This window comes from Octodon degus, unplaced genomic scaffold (assembly GCF_000260255.1).
Source record: "Octodon degus isolate 3935 unplaced genomic scaffold, OctDeg1.0 scaffold00025, whole genome shotgun sequence".
Taxonomy (NCBI): Eukaryota; Metazoa; Chordata; class Mammalia; order Rodentia; family Octodontidae; genus Octodon; species Octodon degus.
The window spans coordinates 4,732,510-4,752,509 of record NW_004524601.1 but is presented as its reverse complement, the minus strand read 5'-3'; the positions used below and the strand labels follow the sequence as shown (position 1 = coordinate 4,752,509).

At 43.9% G+C, this 20,000-nt stretch overlaps 1 protein-coding gene across 3 annotated transcripts in view; it reads right to left on the bottom strand.

The window, feature by feature from the left end:
* The window catches only part of Dnah7 (dynein axonemal heavy chain 7), a 268,173-nt gene that overhangs the window by 72,808 nt on the left and 175,365 nt on the right, over positions 1–20,000 (bottom strand). For all 3 annotated transcript variants that reach the window (XM_023712349.1, XM_023712350.1, XM_023712351.1), the window contains 4 exons: positions 16,507–16,692; positions 16,071–16,234; positions 6,109–6,263; positions 674–864 (listed from right to left, as the gene is read on the bottom strand). In XM_023712349.1, coding sequence (XP_023568117.1) covers positions 674–864; positions 6,109–6,263; positions 16,071–16,234; positions 16,507–16,692 — 696 coding nt within the window. The remainder of the gene's footprint in view (positions 1–673; positions 865–6,108; positions 6,264–16,070; positions 16,235–16,506; positions 16,693–20,000) is intronic.

Here is a 20,000-nt window from a genome sequence, read left to right as displayed (position 1 = left end):
TTTAACTTGCTGCATAACTTCCTTCCTCTGTGTGTAACCTTCCCAGCCTCTGCCAGCACTTCTCGTCACCACTTGTCACCCAGCTCGCCCACCCAGCGCACAGTTGCTGAGTGCTGACCACGACTGAGAATCAGGACTAAGAACCGGGCAAGAGTCACTGTGCTAAAGCGTTAGCTCAGCTGCACACCAAGAAGTCACACTTGTCACGGATGAAAGCTTCAAGCTAGCTGGCTTCTTTAAGGGAATTTTTAGGGTTCTGAAAGGACAGTGACTCAAACAGTTCTTCTGAGTAATTACATAAATGCAGGCAACAGCAAGCATAGTCTGAGAAGAGTGCAGTTCTGCTCAGGAATTCCGATTCCAATAATTAGTATATCATCACTTATTACAAAGAATGCTCCTGTGTCATCTACTTTTAACAATGAAAATCTCAGAATGATGTCAGTCGTAGAAAGGAGATTCCCATGGTGTTTTTTTCCAACGCACCGAGAGCTCCTTTATTACTCACATACACAAAGCAACACTTGGAAACGATTATAGCGATGGCAGGAAACGCAAAAAAGGACAGAATCCAATATTCTTAGGAAGACCTAGTCACTCCTCCCATGACTCAGGAGGAAAAGGTAATCACACTGTAAAATTTGATACAGAAACATTCACTGTAAATACCCACCTTGACTGATGTTTCGGGAAGATAATGAGGGTTTCTCAGCTTTGTGGTGATATAGAAGCGGAAGTCGGGCGCATACTCGATGATGGTGTCCCCAAGCCGGATGCACAGACTCCCGCCCTGCTTGAAGGTCTGTTTCAGGAGAAGCGGCTCCAGGATAGGATCCAGTTCTTCTCCAACATTCTCTAGCAGCACTGGAGTAAGATCAGGAAGCATCAAGTGTTTGCTATAAACACTGGCTACAAATGTTGGCTACTGGCTATAAACATTCACTTCCCTGAGTTTTTCTCGACCTTCTAGGCTGCCTGCGTTGCTGAGTATCTACCAAAGTCTTTTTGTCTTCTAAGTACAGGGCATGATGCCACCAACATATTGCATTCTTAGGTGGTGGGGAATCTGGTCTCCTTGCCTGTCTCCACAACAGTCAATCAGGCCACCAGCCCTGCTGTATAGACCTGAACTAGCCCGAGATGCATCACGGATCCAAGGAGAAAGGCAGTGCAGACAATCGCTGCCGCAGCAGGGAGAAAGTACTTCCAGGGATGGCTGTTTACACCACTGCCTTGTCCTTAACTATAAAATGAGCCCACGCTTATGGAAAAACATCGAGAAAACACAGGCGAGGATAAAGAAGAAATAGGTAAACTGTCTACTAAGATTTTCCTACTCTTTCTCTCTTTCAGTATTTTCCTTAATTGACTCATACCACTTATAGTTTGGTAGAAAATGACACAAAACCGTAAGGGCGTGGTCATTGCTTACTGGATAAATTATCTTCTCTCGTAAGCTTTTCTTCATCTTTCACACACACAGCTGAGACACACCAAATTTTGCACTCTATTTTGCTTGACATGATAGCACAAATTTTTAGCCACTATTAAAAACTAGTAAACATATTCATCTTCTCTCACTTTTTACTATTATTAGGCATTCAGAATTTTCTTACTTTATGTACTAACTATGTAACACTTCCCATTGTGGACATTTTCTTCTGATGTATTCTAGGTAGAATCCCGGGACAAGAGGCGAGAAGCATGTTAACACTCCTGACATATCTGCCAGGAAAGGCCTTGCATTATAGTGTCGGGATGCTACGGAGCTAACCTTGGGCTGGAGCACTTTCTAGGGGTGCTGTCTGGTGGGAAGAGGCTGATCAGGCCCTGAGATGAGGGGCAGTGATCTTGGCTGTAGAAGAGGCCCACAGACGTGTTCTGCCCTTGCCAAGGTTACTCTTGGGTCAAGAGTTCCTAAAATTGTGCTCTCAGCAGTTTCTGCAGGGCTGGTGTGTTGGCCCAAGGAGGCATGCCTGAGGATTTTTAAAACCGATTTCTCATTTTCTGCCTGCATAAAAAGATTATTTTTCATAGTGAAATAATATTGAGTGCATTATAATGTATTAAATATGCTAATCTTCTATTGTTTAGGTTGCTTCATTTTCCACTATTATTGATGAGGCTACAGTGAACACTGAATAAATTTTTGTGTTCATTTCTGATTGCTCATCAGGATAAAGAGCTAGAAGAAGAGTTAATACTCAAATGTTAGGAGCATTTAAAAATCTATTCATACTGCTGAGCTGTTTTCCCCAAAAGCTGTTTCATCTCAGAGTTGCAGCGGGCATTCACTCTGTTGTAGGTTTTCAGCCTATCCCTGTGCCTACAGATGCTGACTGTCACGCTGACCTGGATTTTCCCACCAGACTCACAACTTTAAAAGCCAGTGGCTATTATTTCCCTTGTTCTACAGATGAACCTACCACAAGAAGCTGAGATGAGATTGGCTAAGCCAGCCAGTAAACACCCAAGTGCCTAGCTCGCCCTCTGAGCACCCACGTGACGCTATCGGCATCCAGTATATATTTGTAACTTTTAATATATTGGTAAAGTTTGTTGTTTCAGCAACATGTTCTGATCTGCTTTTTGGCTAAGTATATTTTATTTCCTGGAAGTTGTGCTAATACACTTGCTGATTTTTCCACTCCTGGGCTTGTTATTTACAGTCAGGCTCAGTTGTGTCAGAAATCCCAAAATCGTGGCCACGTCAACAAAAAGGAATTTATATCTCCTGTGACGAGGATGCCTACCCTGGTGAGTGGTACCTGCTAGTCACAAAATAAATGTTTGTGGTTGAATGAATAAACAAGCATGCAAATGAAAGAAACATTAAGCAGAGGTAGTTTTGCATCCTTTTTTCAGTAATGGGACTCAAACTCATGACCTCATGCTTGACAGGCAGGGCTGTGCCACGGAGCCAAGCCCCTGGCCCCACGTTTGTATTCTTCGTTATATACAAAGGAGGTGAGTAGACTGCTGTGAGGTAAGCAGCACAGGCAGGCTGGCTGCCACCAAGCCCTCATTCCGCGGAAAGTCACTGAAAAGAGCTCCTATGAAAGTGACTGCTTTCCTCATCACTAACGCTGTGACGCACAGCCAATGCAGACTCCCCCACCGGCACAGCTGATACTAATGACAGTCCCTGGAATACTAGCTTCTGAGCCTTTGTAAAAAGCAGCAGAATATTTTTATTTCCGAAGAGCATCTTACCTTAAAATTTACAAAAGGAAAGAGACACGTGGTTTTCATCAAAGTCCAGGCAGGCAGGCAAAGTCAGCAGAAATCTCTGCCTTCTCAACCCAGGCCAGCTGGGAGGAACAACAAATCAAAAGCCACCGGTCCCCAAATAGCCCTATCTAAAGATAACTTCTGAAAGGTAGGAGTCTTTAGCGCTTATATTTTGGAACTGCACCGGTAACTGATTCCTTTCCTTGGTGGTGAAATGTAAAGGTAACCGTAACGCCCGCCCCAGTTTCTTTTTCTGTAAGAGATGACCGCTTCTCACTCTTCTCTAATGATTAACTTTGAGAGGCAAGGCAAAAAAAGCACCCTAGTTTGAAAGGAGTTCTTCCCAAAATATATGTTAACTTAAAGAAATACATTTTATTTTATTTTTTTTTAATTGTACTTTAGTACAGGGTCTATGCGGTCTCACTACACAGATCGGACTCATAGTGATCCTCCTGTTTTCAGCCTCCCAAGCGCTGGGATTACAGGAGCGTGCCACCACACCCAGTTTCAGCTGTGGCTCAGTGTGCCCTGGGGTGGGGCTGGCATGGCATGCTGGGGATTGAACCCTGACCGCTGCGCTCTGCCTAAGCAAGCGCTTTAGTCTGCTGAGCTATCTGGCCGGCCCTTAGTAATACATTTTAAATCTTGACCTAATAAACAACACACATATAAAATTTTACAATTTGCATGCAATGAGGCTCAGCCTTACTCAGTACTACATGTGGCCTGATATTCTCTATTCTTTCATATTGCACTTTAGTGGTAAATGAAATCAGCTTCCTTTCCCACAGCCATGGCCCGTAGTTTGAGAGATGTAAGACAGATGGCCTTTATGGCTCTTTTCTGTTATTATTACACAATCTTGCCATCAAGAAATGTGCCCGAGACTGGAGAAATCTCCAGAATGCCAGCAGATGGTGGACAGTCAATTACTGTCTCTCTGTCTTACTGTATCATGGAAGTCATTTTAATATTGATGTAGAATGAGGGAATTTAACTGATGAAAGTCTGGAAGATGTCAATTCCTTCAGGAAGTCTCCTCTGTTCTGTACTCGCAGTGCATCGCCTGTGCCTTTCTTGTATTGTAAGAAGCCAGGGATCAGCCGCTGGCTCGAGTGGGGAAGCCCGGGGCAGGGACTCAGCCGGGGGTGGTGTGCACCTGGCCCGCAGAGCCCTGCCTTCCCGCCCAGCACCCTGAGGAACCTGTGAAGGCAGCACCCGTCAGCCACTGCTCCAGGCGTCTAGCACACGGCAACTGATGTCACCACCACACGCGTGGGCAGAGCACAGATGAGGAAAGCAAGGAACCGAGCCACACTCCGAAGGGCAGACGGTCTGCATCCAGACCAAGAGCGGCAGGGCGGGAGGGGCAGTGAGAGGCTGAACCAGGACTGAACTCAGGCCCTTGTGCTTGCCAGGAAGGCGCTTATCCTACTGAGCCATCTCCCCGGCCCCAGGAGGCGCCTCCTTTCTCTTGCTATCACACTGAGATGTACGAGGTCCTGATGGTAAGCGAGCACTATGCAAAATACTGCTAGAAGTCATGGTTCCGTGAGTACAAGTCCTGTGCTCTTCGGGTACTCTGGGAACACAGTGGGATGACTGGAGATGACAACGCTGCACTGTACACTTTTTATTTTTGTTTATTTATTTATTTTATTTTATTTTTTTGCAGGACCGGGGATTGAACTCAGGCCCTTGCCCTTGCCAGGGAAGTGCCTATTCTACTGAGCTATCTCCCTGGCCCCACTGTACACTTTTTAAAAAGCTAAAAAAATAAAAAATAAAAATTTAAATCTTTCACCATAACATGATAAGTCCCCAAAAATGTGGACACATTTACCCTGCTTTGAGCATTAGTCAACATATATGCTCATCACAACACCATGTGGCACTCCAAACTATGTATATAAATTTATGTCAATTTCAAAGTTATCCATCTCAGGATAGCAGTGGGATAAACAGACCCTTGTGTCTGTGTGTGTCCATTATATAAACACAAAATTTTATAGGTATTTTTCACTTCCTGTTTGTCTTAACAGAATTTAAAATCATAACTGATATTTGAGAGCTAACTCATTATTAATACGCAAACAGAACTTCTGTAGAACTACCAGCATGCTTTTGTGATTCTTCCCACTGTACTAGCAGTAAGTGAGACCTGCTGGATCTTTCCTTGGCTAATTATTTTGACTTTTCATCATATTTACATTTATTTGGTCAAAATTTGGTGATGACATGATTTTTTTCCCATTGTATTTTTTTTTTAATGTATTTTGTCCAGGGGCTCCAGGGGCTCACTACACAGATTGGACTTGTAGTGATCCTCCTGTTTTCAGCCTCCCAGGCGCTGGGGTTACAAGTACATGCCACCCCACCCAGTCTGGAGACAGGAACTTTAAATGATGATTAATAACACCAATTTGCTCAAATCATAAGCATCCTGGCTTTTGTTTGGACAGTGTGACATCTTCCTAAGACTGGATTCAAAATCCTTGATTTCCTACTCTGTGGCTGGTGGCTGCAGGCAGGCACGTCAACTCTGCTCTCTGTCCTGCCTCTGCCTGGGGAAAGTCAAGAGAGAAAGAAACAGGAAGCTGGACTGGTGCATTGCCAGCGGCCCCTCTCACCTCAGCAGTGGACGCGGAATGGGAGTCCAGCGGCGGCAAGGAGTGCCCAGAAATTAAATCAGTTAAAATTGGAAGAAGCATCACAGGTGCCCAATGGCAAAGGACAGCGTCTCTTCTGTGAGCTTTACAACTGCTAGCATTCCCATCTGACTATTCATGAATAATTAGAGACTAGCGACAAGCCAGGGCAAGCCAACGACAGTCCCGACCTGTGCCCAGCGAGCCCCGGGGCTCCTGCACCTACCGGGAGTGCCAAACTGGATGCAGTTTTCCAGAGTCCTCACGTAGTCGGGGTCGCTTAGCTTAATGAGCTGCAGGCTGTTGGCTTTCTCCATGTTCTTCACCCACTTGTTGGCCTGACCTTGAGGGTCGATCATCAGGGGCCACCTCCTCGCGTTCCTGCACGGGAGGGTAAAGACGACCTCGGTCAGCGCAGGCCAGGCCACCGCTGCTGCTATGCTCTTCAGCCACTCAAACGCCGCTTTCTTAGAGTTTACTGCTCACCACAACTTTCCACTTCATGACTTACTACAAGAAACTGTGTTCTTGAAGCAGACGCATCGAGACCTTGTGGATGCTGGGACAACACAAAACCACCTTGCCAGGAGGAGCTCTCGTGTCCTGCTCTGGCTTTGGAAAACTACTCTCTGCCAAAGTTAAATTATGAGACATTTGCTGCTGTTATGAGTTACATCTCAGTGACAGTCATCAGGGTGTCTGGGCTGGAAATCAGCAGCTCTAGTTCTCTGCCAGCCCCCGCCATGACGACCAGCATGGCTTCCGTTCCTTGGCCTCTGCCTGCTGCGCTTGGTGCTACAGGAAGAGAAGGGATCTCTCTCTCTCTCTCTCTCTCTCTCTCTCTCTCTCTCTCTCTCTCTCTCTTTCTCTCTCTCTAAATATAGTGATCTAGCAAAAAAAGGAAAGGCACAATTTCAAATCCCCTGAACTTCTCACAGACAGAAACAGAGCCTCTGCATCTATTCTCCTACACGTGACTCTAATTTGTTCTCGGTTACAGCGGAGTGTTGCTCCGCTGCGTATGAGCCCCACGCTTGCTTCTCTCTACCCATTCATCTGTCAGTGGACACACAAGGCACTTCTGAGATTAAGCTGCTACACACTGTGCCACTGCGAACACGGGCTTCCATGAAGTTAAACATCACGTGGTTTCTCTTATACAAGAAACCTAAAGTATAAATAAATTAAAGAGCAGAATGAAAGGCACTAGCAGACAAGGAGGCTGATCTTTCATAAGTGGGAAGTCACCAAGTGATGGAGGGGGACACACCCTGTCTGTGAGCCAATCCCATGAACTGTGCGATTGTTATGTCTGAAAACATTGACTCATAAAAATTAAAAAAACCAAACAACTCTCTGAAGGTCAGAGTTTTGTACCTTGCTGCTTTCTAGCCCCTCTCAGCCTCTACTGGTGATAAAAACAGCAGCTCCCCAGGGTTTGGGGTCACAGGAGAGTGAGCCAGGGTCTGTCCTCGCCCCTGGAGTTGCGGCCATAGCTCATCCCTTGTGGGACCTTTCATCAATCTGAAGATTCCATGCTGGCCCCTTCTCTTTGAGGATTGAGTCAACACAGCCAGAATCCTGGCCAAGGTTGTGAACATACAGACATAGATTTTAAAAGTCAGCAGAGAAAATTCACTCAAAACATTAAAAGAAAAAGGGCTGGCAAGATAGCTCAGTGACCTAAGCACCTGCTCAGGCAGGTGCAGGGGCTGGGTGTCAATCCCCAGCACCGCAGGCCCTGCAGGCCGCCCCCAGGAGTGCTGAGCCAGCGACCAAGACCAGGCGTGGTGGCGCAAGCCTACAATCCCAGCACCGGGGAGGCTGACACAAGAGGAACAGCAGGAGTCCAAGCTGTGTAGTGAGACCCTGAACCAAATACATTAAAAAAATTAAAAATAGAAAACCGTTAAGATGAGACAATAAGTATTATGGGGGAGGCAGGAAGAGAGAAGGATGTAGGACTGGAACAGGGTGACATTTTCAGTTCTCTCTTGCTATGATCTGAATTTAGAATCTCACTGGGTAGTTTGTCTCCCAAAATGAAAGCAGTAGTAGTTTTAACACCTAAGTTACGTCCTTAGATACTAGAGAAGACAGCGCCGTCTTCCCTGTCCACACCATGTACCTCATCAGGGCAGCCACCCCACGATCACTGGACCGCCCCCAGCAAGCCTACACAGCAGACACGCTTTCCCAGCTCTGAGTCGAGACCCAGACCAAGGGGTCCACAGGGCTGGCTGCGTGACTCGCAGAAGGCCGGCTGCTCCGTGTCCCTGTCGGCCTTTCATCTCTGCCGGGGACGTGGTGTCTCACACAGGGACTGAGCCCCATCGCAGCAGGGCTCTGCCCTCAGGACCTCACCCAGCTTTGAGACCCTCCTGAAGACAGTCCCCTGGGGGGTGTGGCTTCCGGGTACAAGTCCAAGTGGAGATGGAACGCAATTCTGTCCATAACATCAGGGGAAAGAAGACCAAAATGGTAGTGCAATGTCGCCTATGCAATATGAGGAAAAGAACTGAGAAAATACGGCAATGTGAAAGATAATTAGGAATAAAAGGTGTGAATGTGTAAGGATTTTCCTGTCATATTTTTGAAGTACTTTTAGACTTGGAGAATTGTGAGTGCTAAACCATGTCCACTTTCCCAGAGAAATCCGGGACTTGCTCTCCTCCTGTGCCGCCCTCACTTTTTAAGTCATGAGACCAGAGTGAGCTATTTCTTTGTCTCAACGCCAGCTCTTCCTGCCTTTTCACGTGCGGATCCCACCCACGATTCAAAGTCTGCTCACAAGCCACAAAGCCTTTCTTGGCCTTTTTTCCTCTCAATCTCTAGTAATTCATTCAGATTACATTTGTGGTACTTTCATAGAATACTATTTTATTATGGTAATTTTATGTATTTTTTAACTAGATCACCCAACTAAATTGTAGGGTAGGGACCATAGTCATTTTCCCTTGTTCTCTTTTCCTACATCAAATACAACTTGTATTCAACAATATGATTTTGGATTGGGTTTTTGTTTTTTGTTTTGTTTCATTTTTCTTAAGACTGGGTCTCACTTTGTAGTTCAGATTGGCCCTGAACTCACTATGTAGGTCAGGTTTGCCTTGAATTCATGGTGATCCTCCTGCCTCAGCTTCCTGAGTGCTAGGTTTACAGGTGTGTGCCACCACACTTGGCAATCTACTGATTTTGAAAATAAAACATCTCACAAGTGCCATACAAATTAAATAATGAAAGATTTAAATCCTGTAAGAGATGACCCCATGCATAGATAATAGTGGTCCAATGAAAGGCACTTCAAAATCAGAGGAAGGAACTTCAGTTGGCGACCATGTTAAGCTAAGCCCATGGTAGCCTACTCCACGAGTACCTAAGCTGCGGAAAACAAAACAAAACAACTACAGGAAGCAACCACTTGCAGGGCCTAGGAACAGCAGGTGAACTGAGGACATCAAGGTTGAGGAATGACTAATAAGGAAGGGTGCGTGCCCTGTCATCTTCTGCCTCCTTCTTACCTTTTGGCCCAGGGGCAAATGCAAACATGGCCATCAGGAGCCCCACAGCACAGGCGGAATGTGAGTGCTTCTGCGTTTGCTTGTTCTCGTCCCCATCTGCTCCAGGTTACCTCGGCCACAGGCTGAGCACAAGCGAATCTCACCGCACAGAGGAAGCCAGCACACACGGAACGTGAGGCGACGCCAGGTAGCTCTTCCCTGTGCATAGGCCACCTTGGCCCACACGTTGGCAGGGAACTGTGCAACTATATGGCAAGGTAGGATTCTGAGAGAGCGCAGTCTTTCTGGCCAGGACAAGGGGCTTTGGGGACACGAAAAGTGCAGGGAAATCCTTGAGAAGGAGGATGTGCAACCTCCTCGGACTGCCTCACTCTGGGAATGCAGAGCTGGGCCCACTCACCACCCACACTGGACAGGCACCACCATCTCGAGACACGCAGAGGCTCAGAACTGCGCCACGAAGCAAGTCTCAGTTGGGACTCTGAGCACCGCATACCGAGGAGCGCGTCCAAAAGCTTATCAAGGGCTTTCAAATCCGAGCTAACCCTGGAAAGCCTCACCCACTGGAAGAAAGACAGATGCCAAGGGCTAAATTTAACCAAGTTCTTTGACTGAAAAAACAAAAGTAATCTGACCCAGAGGATTTTAACAGGATCTGAGTGTCATACTCAGATTTCCCACCGACATTATGGGACACACCAAGAACAAAGATTCTACATACAGAATAGAAAAATATCTTTCAAGAATAAAGAAAAAAATACTCATATTCAGAAAAGCAAGAAAGCTTTTGCCAGTAGACCTGCCCTAAACAAATACTAAAGTCTCTTAGTCTGATGCAAAGCGACACAACAAGGAAACTTGCAAACTTAGAAGTAAAAGAATAGCAATAAAATGGTAAGCATTGTGGTAAATATTATACTGTCCCTTCCACCTAAATTATGCAAAAGTGTGAAGATAAAAATAATATTGCTGGGGCGCAGGTGTGGTGGTGCCCATGCCTGTAATGCCAGCACTCTGGAGGCTGAGACAGGAGGGTCATCGTAAGTTTGAGGCCACCCTGCGCTACAAACTGGGCCCAAGGCCAGCCCAAAATGCATATGGAGGAGACCGTGTCTCAAAAAGACAAAATAATAATAATAATAATAATAATAATAATAATACTGTTGGGAGGGAGCTCAATGTAAGATGTATTAGCCAGACCATCAGAACTAGCAGGAGTTTTTGATTTGTACATTCATCATGAAGAATTGATCCACACACATCGTAAGGCTGAGAGATCTCAATCTCCAGCCACAGAGGCTGGCAATCAGAGCGAGCCATCTAGGAGGCTAGAGGCCCGTGAGGCTGGCAGGCTGCTCTACTGTAATGGAAACAGTGACTTTAAGTGCTTCATGATATTCTTTACTAAAACTTCAAAGTGTTACAGAAACCCCAGTATGTAAACAAGAAGGAAATATTAAAAACCACAATTACTTAATAATCAGAAAAGAGAAATGAGGAAGAAAGTAATAAAAATCAGATGTGAAAACAAAAATAAAACAATGAAAAGGTGCATTTAAATTCAATGGCATCACTCAATTCCTCAACAGCAAATGGTCTAATTGCACGGGAAGAGAGAGGTTCCCAGATTCCATAAAGATACAGGGTCTAACTGTACTCTGTCCATAAGACTCCACTTCCAACATAATAGGATAGCTATGTTAAAAGCTATGTAACAATCTAAAAATACTATGCAGCAGAGAGAAATTGTAAGTTAAAACAATAATCGAAAGATAACTTAAAAATCTGTAAATATTTGGAAATTAAACAATACATTTTCATGTAAGTTTTTTTGATACAGGGTCTTGCTACTCCTGCCTCAGTCTCCCAGCACTGGGGTTACAGGTATGCGCCATCACACCCGGTTCTGGGCTGGCATGGCACGTCCAGGGTTCTGGGGCCAGCGTGGCATGCGGTATCGGGGATCAAACTCAGGACCTCGTGCTTGCCAGGCAGGCACTTATGCTGCCGAGCCGTCTCCCCAACCCTACACAATACATTTTAAATGACCTATGAATCAAAGAGGGGGAAGTCTCCAGGAAAATTAGGGAATATTTAAGAAGCAACGAAGAATAAATAAAAACATAGCAGGGCTGGGGTGTATCTCAGTGGCAGAGCACTCGCCTACCATGCACGGCCCACTGGGTGCCATCCCAGCACTACAGACAAAAAAGATCAGCATGTGTGCCGTGTGGCTAAGGTGAGGGCTAGTGAAAACTGATAACCTCATCTCCACAGATGAGGAAAGAAAAATATAAAATAAATAGCCTAATCCCTCTCTTAGGAGACCAGAAAAAAAGAGAAGCAGTTTATACTCACAGAAAGGAGAATAAAAGAAATTAGAAGAGATATGCAGTGGTCAAATCCTCCCAAGTCAATCTATAGACTATTAATACAGTCCCAGGCAAAATTCCAGGAGGATCTTTTGTACTATTGAAAAACTGATTCCGAAATTTTTGTTAGGTGGTAACAGCTATGCAAAATAATTTTGGAAAACAATAAAACTACCTGACTTCAAGACTGCATTAGAAAGCATCAACAGTCCAGGAAATACAGTCTAGTACTTGCATCAAAAGAGACACAAAGAACGAAACCACCAGCTACAGACCCACATGGACTTATAGGCGATTTTTCAGAAAGCGGCAAAGGCAAAGTTCACAGGAAAAGGACAACATGCGCAACACACTGTGATAGCAAAACTGGAACACCCACTCCGGCCTCCCCACTGCGTGCGTGCGTGCATGCGTGTGTGTGTGTGTGTGTGTGTGTGGTTGAGAGAGAGAGAGAGAGAGAGAGAGAGAGAGAGAGAGAGAGAGAACAAGCAGATGTTGCTCTATACCCAGTTAGCATTCCCAGCCCTTTTAGTTTTTATTCTAAGTTTTGAGGCAGCCTCTGCAACAGCTTCCCAGGCTATGCCTCAACTTCTAATCCTTACCTCAGCCTTCTCAGGGCGTGTGTCTGTTACCACATCCAGCTATTGAGAGTATTTTCACCAAACAACACCCTCAATGTAACACTTTTTTTAATGCACAGGCAGGATAATGTTTGACTTCAGATTATAGCATTTGTTTTTCAAAATTGTGTTTTCATAAATTAATAGATTAAAAAGATTCCAAAAGAGATATTCAAAAGGCAATACCTATGTTTTAGAATTAGCATACACCAGCAATCATTGTAGAATTTTTTGCTTACTACTTCTCCATTATTATTCTGCATTTTTTGACAAGAAAAACGTTTTTGTCCATACAGTCTTTTATGTCAAACACAAATCCACAACAGCTTTAAAATCGGTGGTTCCCAAATGGAGCCAAACTTCACAGCACACGGTGCATCCGGCTCTGACAGGCTCTGGTCCTTCCTATTGTCTAGAGAAGACCGCTATCTGGTGCTTGCTGGGTTCTGAAAAGCGAAGACCTCGACCGTGACAATACCTGCGCACTGCAGCCCACATGGACAGGCACAGGATTTGAATTCACAGCAGTAGCACGTTTCAGAGGATTTTGCTACTTTCCCTTTCACACACAAAAAGCAGGGGAGAGAAGGTGGGTGCTGCCCTTCACTATTACAGCTCCTGACATAAACCCGATCTTCTCTGTCCTGTGAAATGAAAACTTGCTTTGGTTTTTCTTTTTAAAGCAGGGTTCCATCAGGCACAGGTCTGATCTGCTCACCAAGCAAACAATCCTAATTCTCTACTGGAAAAACATTCAGCTACAGCCCAGTTATATTTGATGTTATCATGAACATTTTTAATTCTAACTAACCAATGACTTTTAGGCATCAGTAGTCCCAAAAGTTAATTATGTTTGAACTTGCCGAGTTTATAGATTGGTCCAGCTTAGGTAATCTGCAAAAAGCACTGAACCCAGGCTCTGATCCTCAGTCTTGGGTCCTATCACTGGCAGGCAAGCACCTCTGAGGGCTGCAGAACCAGAAGAGACTTACCAGCTACTTCTACCTGATCCCTTTCAGCCTACTCCCTCCAACCTTTCAGGGCAAGATTACCAAATCACACTGACCAAGGCACCTGCCACAGTCTATTTCTAGAGGCTCCCCCAAAACTTCATGCACTCGGAGGTGAGGCTTTGGAAAGGGGAGTGGATCATGGGGTGTGACAGTGGATCGGGCTGCTGATGGATTCATAGCTGGGTGTGAGTGGGGAGGTGGAGCCTGCTGGGAGGAGGAGGCGCACCAGGGCGTGGTCTGGCACTGTATGTACAGATAGCCCTGCTGCTCCCTTGATCACACTGCCGTCGTTGCTGCCTGCCATGCCGTGAGCCGCTTCTGTCCCACCAGGCCCCTCTCTATCGCCAACCTGCCCTGGACCCTGGCAGACTATTGACTGAAACCTCTTCAAATGTGAGCTGAAGTAAACTGTTCCTCCTCTGACTTGTGTGTGTTGGGATTTTTCATTCCAGGAATGAGAAAAGTAACTAAGACAGAAGCCCAAAACGAATCATGTTAATAGGGAAGGAACTCAACAGCTTTATAAACAAATAGCAAAGATGGAGGGGCTATGACGCAGCAGCAGTTTGCTTCCTCCCTCCCTCCCAAGATACGTGTGTGTTGCCTTGAATAACGGCCATGAAATGATGTGAATTTTGGAATTTAAAAAATTACAGTGAGATTCATCAACAACTTTATCATTATTAAAATATGATTAGGCCCCCATGACAGGATACATTTATTTGCTAGCAAATAAGACGCCATCTGTCCTCTGATGGAAATAATGGCCAGAGACACCTGCGTGGGGCAAGGAAGGTGGAGAAACTGCAAGTCCCCGCTGTGCAGAGGCGACACTGCTCTGTAGCACGTGACCAGCTGGACTCCCACATGCGTGGGAAGGGCGCTGTTGCTGAGAGGAAAACAACAGCAGCAACAGAACAACAAATTGCTACTTGTCACGCTCAAGTCGGCTGGCTCAGCTGGACAAAAGTGGAAGAAAAGTTGGCCTTCTAAAATTTCAGGAATTTCCCCATATCAGTGCCTGAGGTATGTTCTAACCTTAAAGAACAAAGCAGATTCCAGTTGCCAGAAAACATGGCCTACTAATTCAATAATGAACTAGCTGCCATGACAGAAGAAAGGTTTTGCTAACCTACCTACTTAACATTTATGTATAATCTCCTCTTTCTCTAGATTAATTTGTATCAACGTATCAGAGAACTTAAAGTTAGTCTCCCAAAGAAAAGCTTTGTAGTGCTTTGCCTAAAAATAATTCAAGATTAGATCCTGAAAAACTTATCTAAGTAAAATATTTACTTGATCAAGTAGAACTAAGTGTCATAGTCACTCTTTTCTGTCTTAGTTACAAGAAAATTTTGAAAATACTTGCAGGCCAAATTACGGAGATCTACTAGAAAACGATTCCTTTAACTTTCCTCTAAATGGTCTCATCAAATTTTATCCTGTTTCACATTATAATCAATTCACACATACCTCAAGTGCAGTAAATAAGTGCTAAAGAAAACCACATGTCAGGATGATTCATTGAGCCGTAATAAAAGGAGAAATGTATTCAGAGTTTTAATTTATGGCATGCTTTTCATAAATACTAAACACAAAAATTGGAGAGTAACTAGCCATCATATTCAGTGGTTGTTTCTATTTTAAGAATTTATATCTGTACTGCAGTAGTAACTGTCATCCCCTCAGCCAGCGTACTGCAGTTTCTTAGTTGCCCACTTAACAGTGTCTGTTAGTTCTATTTCTGCTGGTCACTATGATGCCCACTGTAAGGACCAATCAAAGGCCACCAAATACTCTGCTTCTGTACCTCCTGCTTGCTTAGCCCATAAAGCCCCAACTACCAAGGATCAGGGCCTGACATTTTCTTTTTGAGGTCCATGCCCATCGATGTTAAGTGAGTCTGCCTCCAAGGGCCAGCAGCTTACGTACCTGCCTGGAAAGCATAAAATTTGATCTCCGGTACCAATAGGAAAAAGAAAAAAACCAACTGCCTCCCAATCTTGGTGCCATTTCAGCGCTTCTCCTTGCTGTAGAGATGCCTTCGCCAGTTTTGCTTTAAACTGAGCACCATCACATCAGTTACTTTTTCAGTAACATCTCACATTCTGTAACACAGAGCCGAGTGTGTGCTAGAGACAGCAGAAATACCTGTGCTACTCCCACGGTGGTAAGCCCTGGGCATTCCTCTTCTTACGGGAGGGTCCGGGAAGGTGGGGGCCGCTGTCTCACAGCCCAGAAAGTCCAGAAAAATACCTGCAGAATGGATAACCGGTCCCACACCCAGGACTCGGGCAGAGTTCAGAACAATGTGATCACTCTCACTGACACTCTGCTGCACGTTCCATGAGTCAGTAACAACCAAACTCCACATTTTCAGAGTGAAAACTTAGAATTCATTTATTTATGGTAACGTTTTCCTCTGTTTTCTAAAAAGTGGTTAAAAATTAAGCAAAAGCCATTTCATCTTGCCTGTGTACCACGCTCTGCACTATTCCACTTTTAAATATGAATAGAAGGATGAAGATACTCATATTCAATTTACTAGCTAAATTTTTTCAATACTATAAAATTTACTACTTACATTTATCAAAAGGTTTGTAGCTAAATAAACTACTGCTCATTTGATAGAGACCCCGTGTGAGAACAGTGTCCGCCTTACACTATGATGATCCCGTTGTCGATGGAGAAGGAGTCAGAAGGTAGCCCGGCAATGTTCCAGGTCCGAATGGTCACCGCCTCTCCCAGGGTGCTCATCAGCGAGTACTCCTCAGAGCAGGGTATGTCTCTTGCTTTGCACAAATTTGTCCACTCCTTGGTTTGGTTCTTTAAAACATTCAAAGAAACGCACAAGAGATAAGGCTGGACGTCCCCAACAGAACACTTCGTAAACTCCTCAGTAGCACTATGTTCACTGAGAAAGCCAACCTTCTTCCGGCTACCAAGCTCATAATGGATAGAATAACTGAAATACACCACCAGAAGCCCCTCAGATATATTCTGCAGTTCCTTGTATCTACCAGAAAACCCTAAACAAAACAAACCAACCCAGAAGGCCCAAGGCTTGGGGGGGCCGGCCGGGCCAGCGCACCGCTCACCTGTCTGTAGTTGGATGTGAAGGCACCCAGGTAGGCCACCACCCCTGAGGAGATGAGGATGTCGCCGGTCAGGTTGATGTACAGCTGCCCCAGCTCCAGGGCCGAGTGGCTCCAGCGGGTCTTCTCTCCGCCCAGGCCTCCAATCAGCTGCTCCGCCCGTTCTAGCTTCTTGCTGCACAAGTCAACCTCAAAAACAAGCATCAGCCTTTATCAACCTCCGTGGGCAGCACAAGCACCAAATTCCACACACCTCCCTTTCAGAGACACTTACGGAGTTCCACCTGGAGTTCTTTGTTTTAAAATTTTTGTGAAGTCCAATTTCAACACTAAATTATTTCAAGATGCCTTACCCACTTAAGATACCATTACACATTATTATACACTGCTTCCTTTATATTATTATGCCAAATAATCTCACATCATTAGGTATTCTAGATTACAAATCACCTAATCTGTTTTTACATTCAAAAGTAGGGCATCAAGAAAAAGATAGAAGTCTGTACTTCAATATTTTAAAATATCTTCTGTATAATTTCCTTGAACATGTGTGAGAATTCTAATTGTGACCAGCACTGTAACTTTGTTTTTAGTAATGTGTGGACAACTAGTTATGCACTAATAATAGGATACATCATACTGTAGCCTTACACATGAACCCTACAGTTGGAATTAAGTAGCAAAAGAAAATAACAGTAACAAGCAGTCAGTATATGTGCTCCTATAGTGAGCACGAATCAAGCAGTTTAGATTTATTTATTTAATAAAATAGTGTAAAAAAAAACAAAGTTTAAGTGTCCTTTAGGGATTAAACTTGCGCTCAAGCAATGTATTTATATCCTCTGTTAACTGCCTGCATTTTTCAGAGGGGTGAACATTATTTTGAAGTTGTATATATTTGCATTTGCAATCATTCAGTGTAGGTTCTGACACTTGTTCACTCTGTGTGTTTTATGACTGTGCTAAGCTGATTTTATTGAAGTTTCCATATAGAAATAACTGAAGTGGACTGGAATATAGTATAACTGTTACTCTGAGAACACATTTCTGTAATTAGAACTATTAAAATCTTTTTGAATGGGAAAAAAAATCCTTCAATTTGAAAGAATAAATTTCCCATATGCCCTTTAGGAAAATATTTACTGCAACTTTGTGTAGAGTAAGAGAAATGGGTGTCATGCATATTTATATGTACAAGTGAAAGCTGTTACAGTTAAAGGAACATTTTAGAAAGAAGGGGAACGTGTTTCAGTTCTTTGTTTATGATTTCAGTTTCCTGCATCTAGTGTTAATTTGGAAGGAAAAGCTGAACACGCAGCTTAAAGGTCAGCTTGGTAAATACCGCTTGTGTGGTGCGAGGGGGTACAGAGCTTCTGAGAGGTTTCATGCTCATTTGTTTCTGTTCTTTTTTGTTTGTTTGCTTTTTGTTTTGAGACACAGTTTTATGATGCAGTTGCTTGTTGTGAACTCAAGCTGGGCTCACTTTATAGCCCAAGATGGCTTAGAACATGCAGCAATCTTCCTGTCTCAGCCTCCCAAGTACTGGGATTACCGTGCACCATCACGCCTGGCCTGTTTCTTTTTGACCTATATTAGACCCTTAGCTGGAATTTTCTTTTTTGGCAGAACCGGGGATTGAACTCAGGCCCTTCCGCTTGCCAGAGAAGAAGCGCTTATTCCACTGAGCCATCTCCCTGGCCCCTTGGAATTTTTTTAAAAATTAAAAGAAAAATGGAACATATCTCACTATGATACAGGAAAGCCCATGGCTATTTTATAATTTTTCAAGGTCAGGTTATCCATTTTTATTACAATTCACAAAATCCATCACATATACTTATCACAGAATACAGAGAATAACTAAGCAAATGCTCTACTGGATAAAACACTGAAGGTTAAGTAATTAAGGTAGATTGCCGTCCTGCAAATGGAGACCTTTCCCTTCCACTTCAGCCCGTCCGAGCTGGGTGTGCAGCTCAGTGGCACAGATCCTGCCTTATTTGAGGCCCTGGCTTAATGTGCAGTGGTTCTAACCAAAATCTAGGTGCAGGGCCAGGATGCAGTTCAGTGGCATGAGTGCCTGTCTGGCAAGCACATGATCCTGAGTTCAATTCCCACTACAAAAAATAAACACAAACAAACAAACAAAAACTGGGTGAACTGTATTCCACATATTTCATCTTTAACGTCTTGCACGCCATCGCGATTCCATTCTTCATGGAGCAGGCGCACACCTGTTCAGCACTCCTAATGCCTTCTGCCTTCCATCCCCTCCCCTCTTCCTCTGCTCTGCATACGTCTCTCTCCTACAGTTATGACTAGTTAGATGACAATCATAAAGGTTAAATGCCTACAGATTTCAGCAATTCGTGCTTGTTATGCAGTCTTTAAAGGTGTTAGACGGTGCTAGCCTAATCAGAAACTTGCAATTCAGCTTGAACTAGCACATCAATCAATGCATCAAAGCCTATTTTGTGCAGAAAAACATCAGCCACGCCTGATTATACGTAATTAAACAATGAGAGGAGATGGGGACATACTGAGGAAGGCGGCAGACTTGGGGAAAGTCCACTTCAAGCCATGTAATCACAATATTCTGGTTGGATACTTGAATTGCTTTAATTTTTAGATGTTTTATAATTGTTTTTTCTTTTTCCTTTTTGTGGAACTGGGGATTGAACTCAGGCCCTTGTGCTTGCAAGGGAAGCGCCTATTCTACTAAGCCATCTCCCCAGCCTGTTTTTTCTTAAAAAAAGACAAGCAACATTTATTTTGTGGTTTAGAATGCAAATAATTTACATGGAAAGAGGAATTCAATAAATTCATAAAAATAGAGGCATTTAGATTATGGGGTAACAGTTTGCCTTATGCTTTTTCCCAATACTATACAATTTTATATTAAGTACATGCTTTTAGATTAATATAAAGTATCATCTTATGTACAGACAAGATTGAAAAAACTACAAGGCATATGATGGGTAATATTTTTGATTCTTCCAAATTTAACCCTTTTCCATTTAAGTCTCCCTCTTTAAAAGTATTTTGCCTTTCTAGCTATTTCCCCTCTTCCATTTATTTTTTTCAGAAATTCTTACAATTAGCTGAGTTTGGCCTTGACTATGAAAAGTGGTCACTGGAAATTACTGCAGAAAACTATTTTAGCTAAAACTTTTCCTCCAAAATCTGATCGATATATACATGTGTGTTCACTGTATATCATAACTTTCCAACATGTTATTATAAACAAAATAAAAAATTTAAACATCTATAACAGTTGAAAAATGTTTATGGTGAGCAAACACCCATCTATTGGTTAGATCATTCAGACTAAAGCCAGTCCCTCAGCAATCACGTCCCATAATAGATGAGGACAATGTCTTACATGACAGGGCACTGAGAAACAAGTAGCTTTGGGGCCTGTTTGTTAGCTCAGTTGTTTAAGTGCCTGCTCATGCAAATGCAGTCAGGCGCAGGATACCACGGTTCACAGGATACTG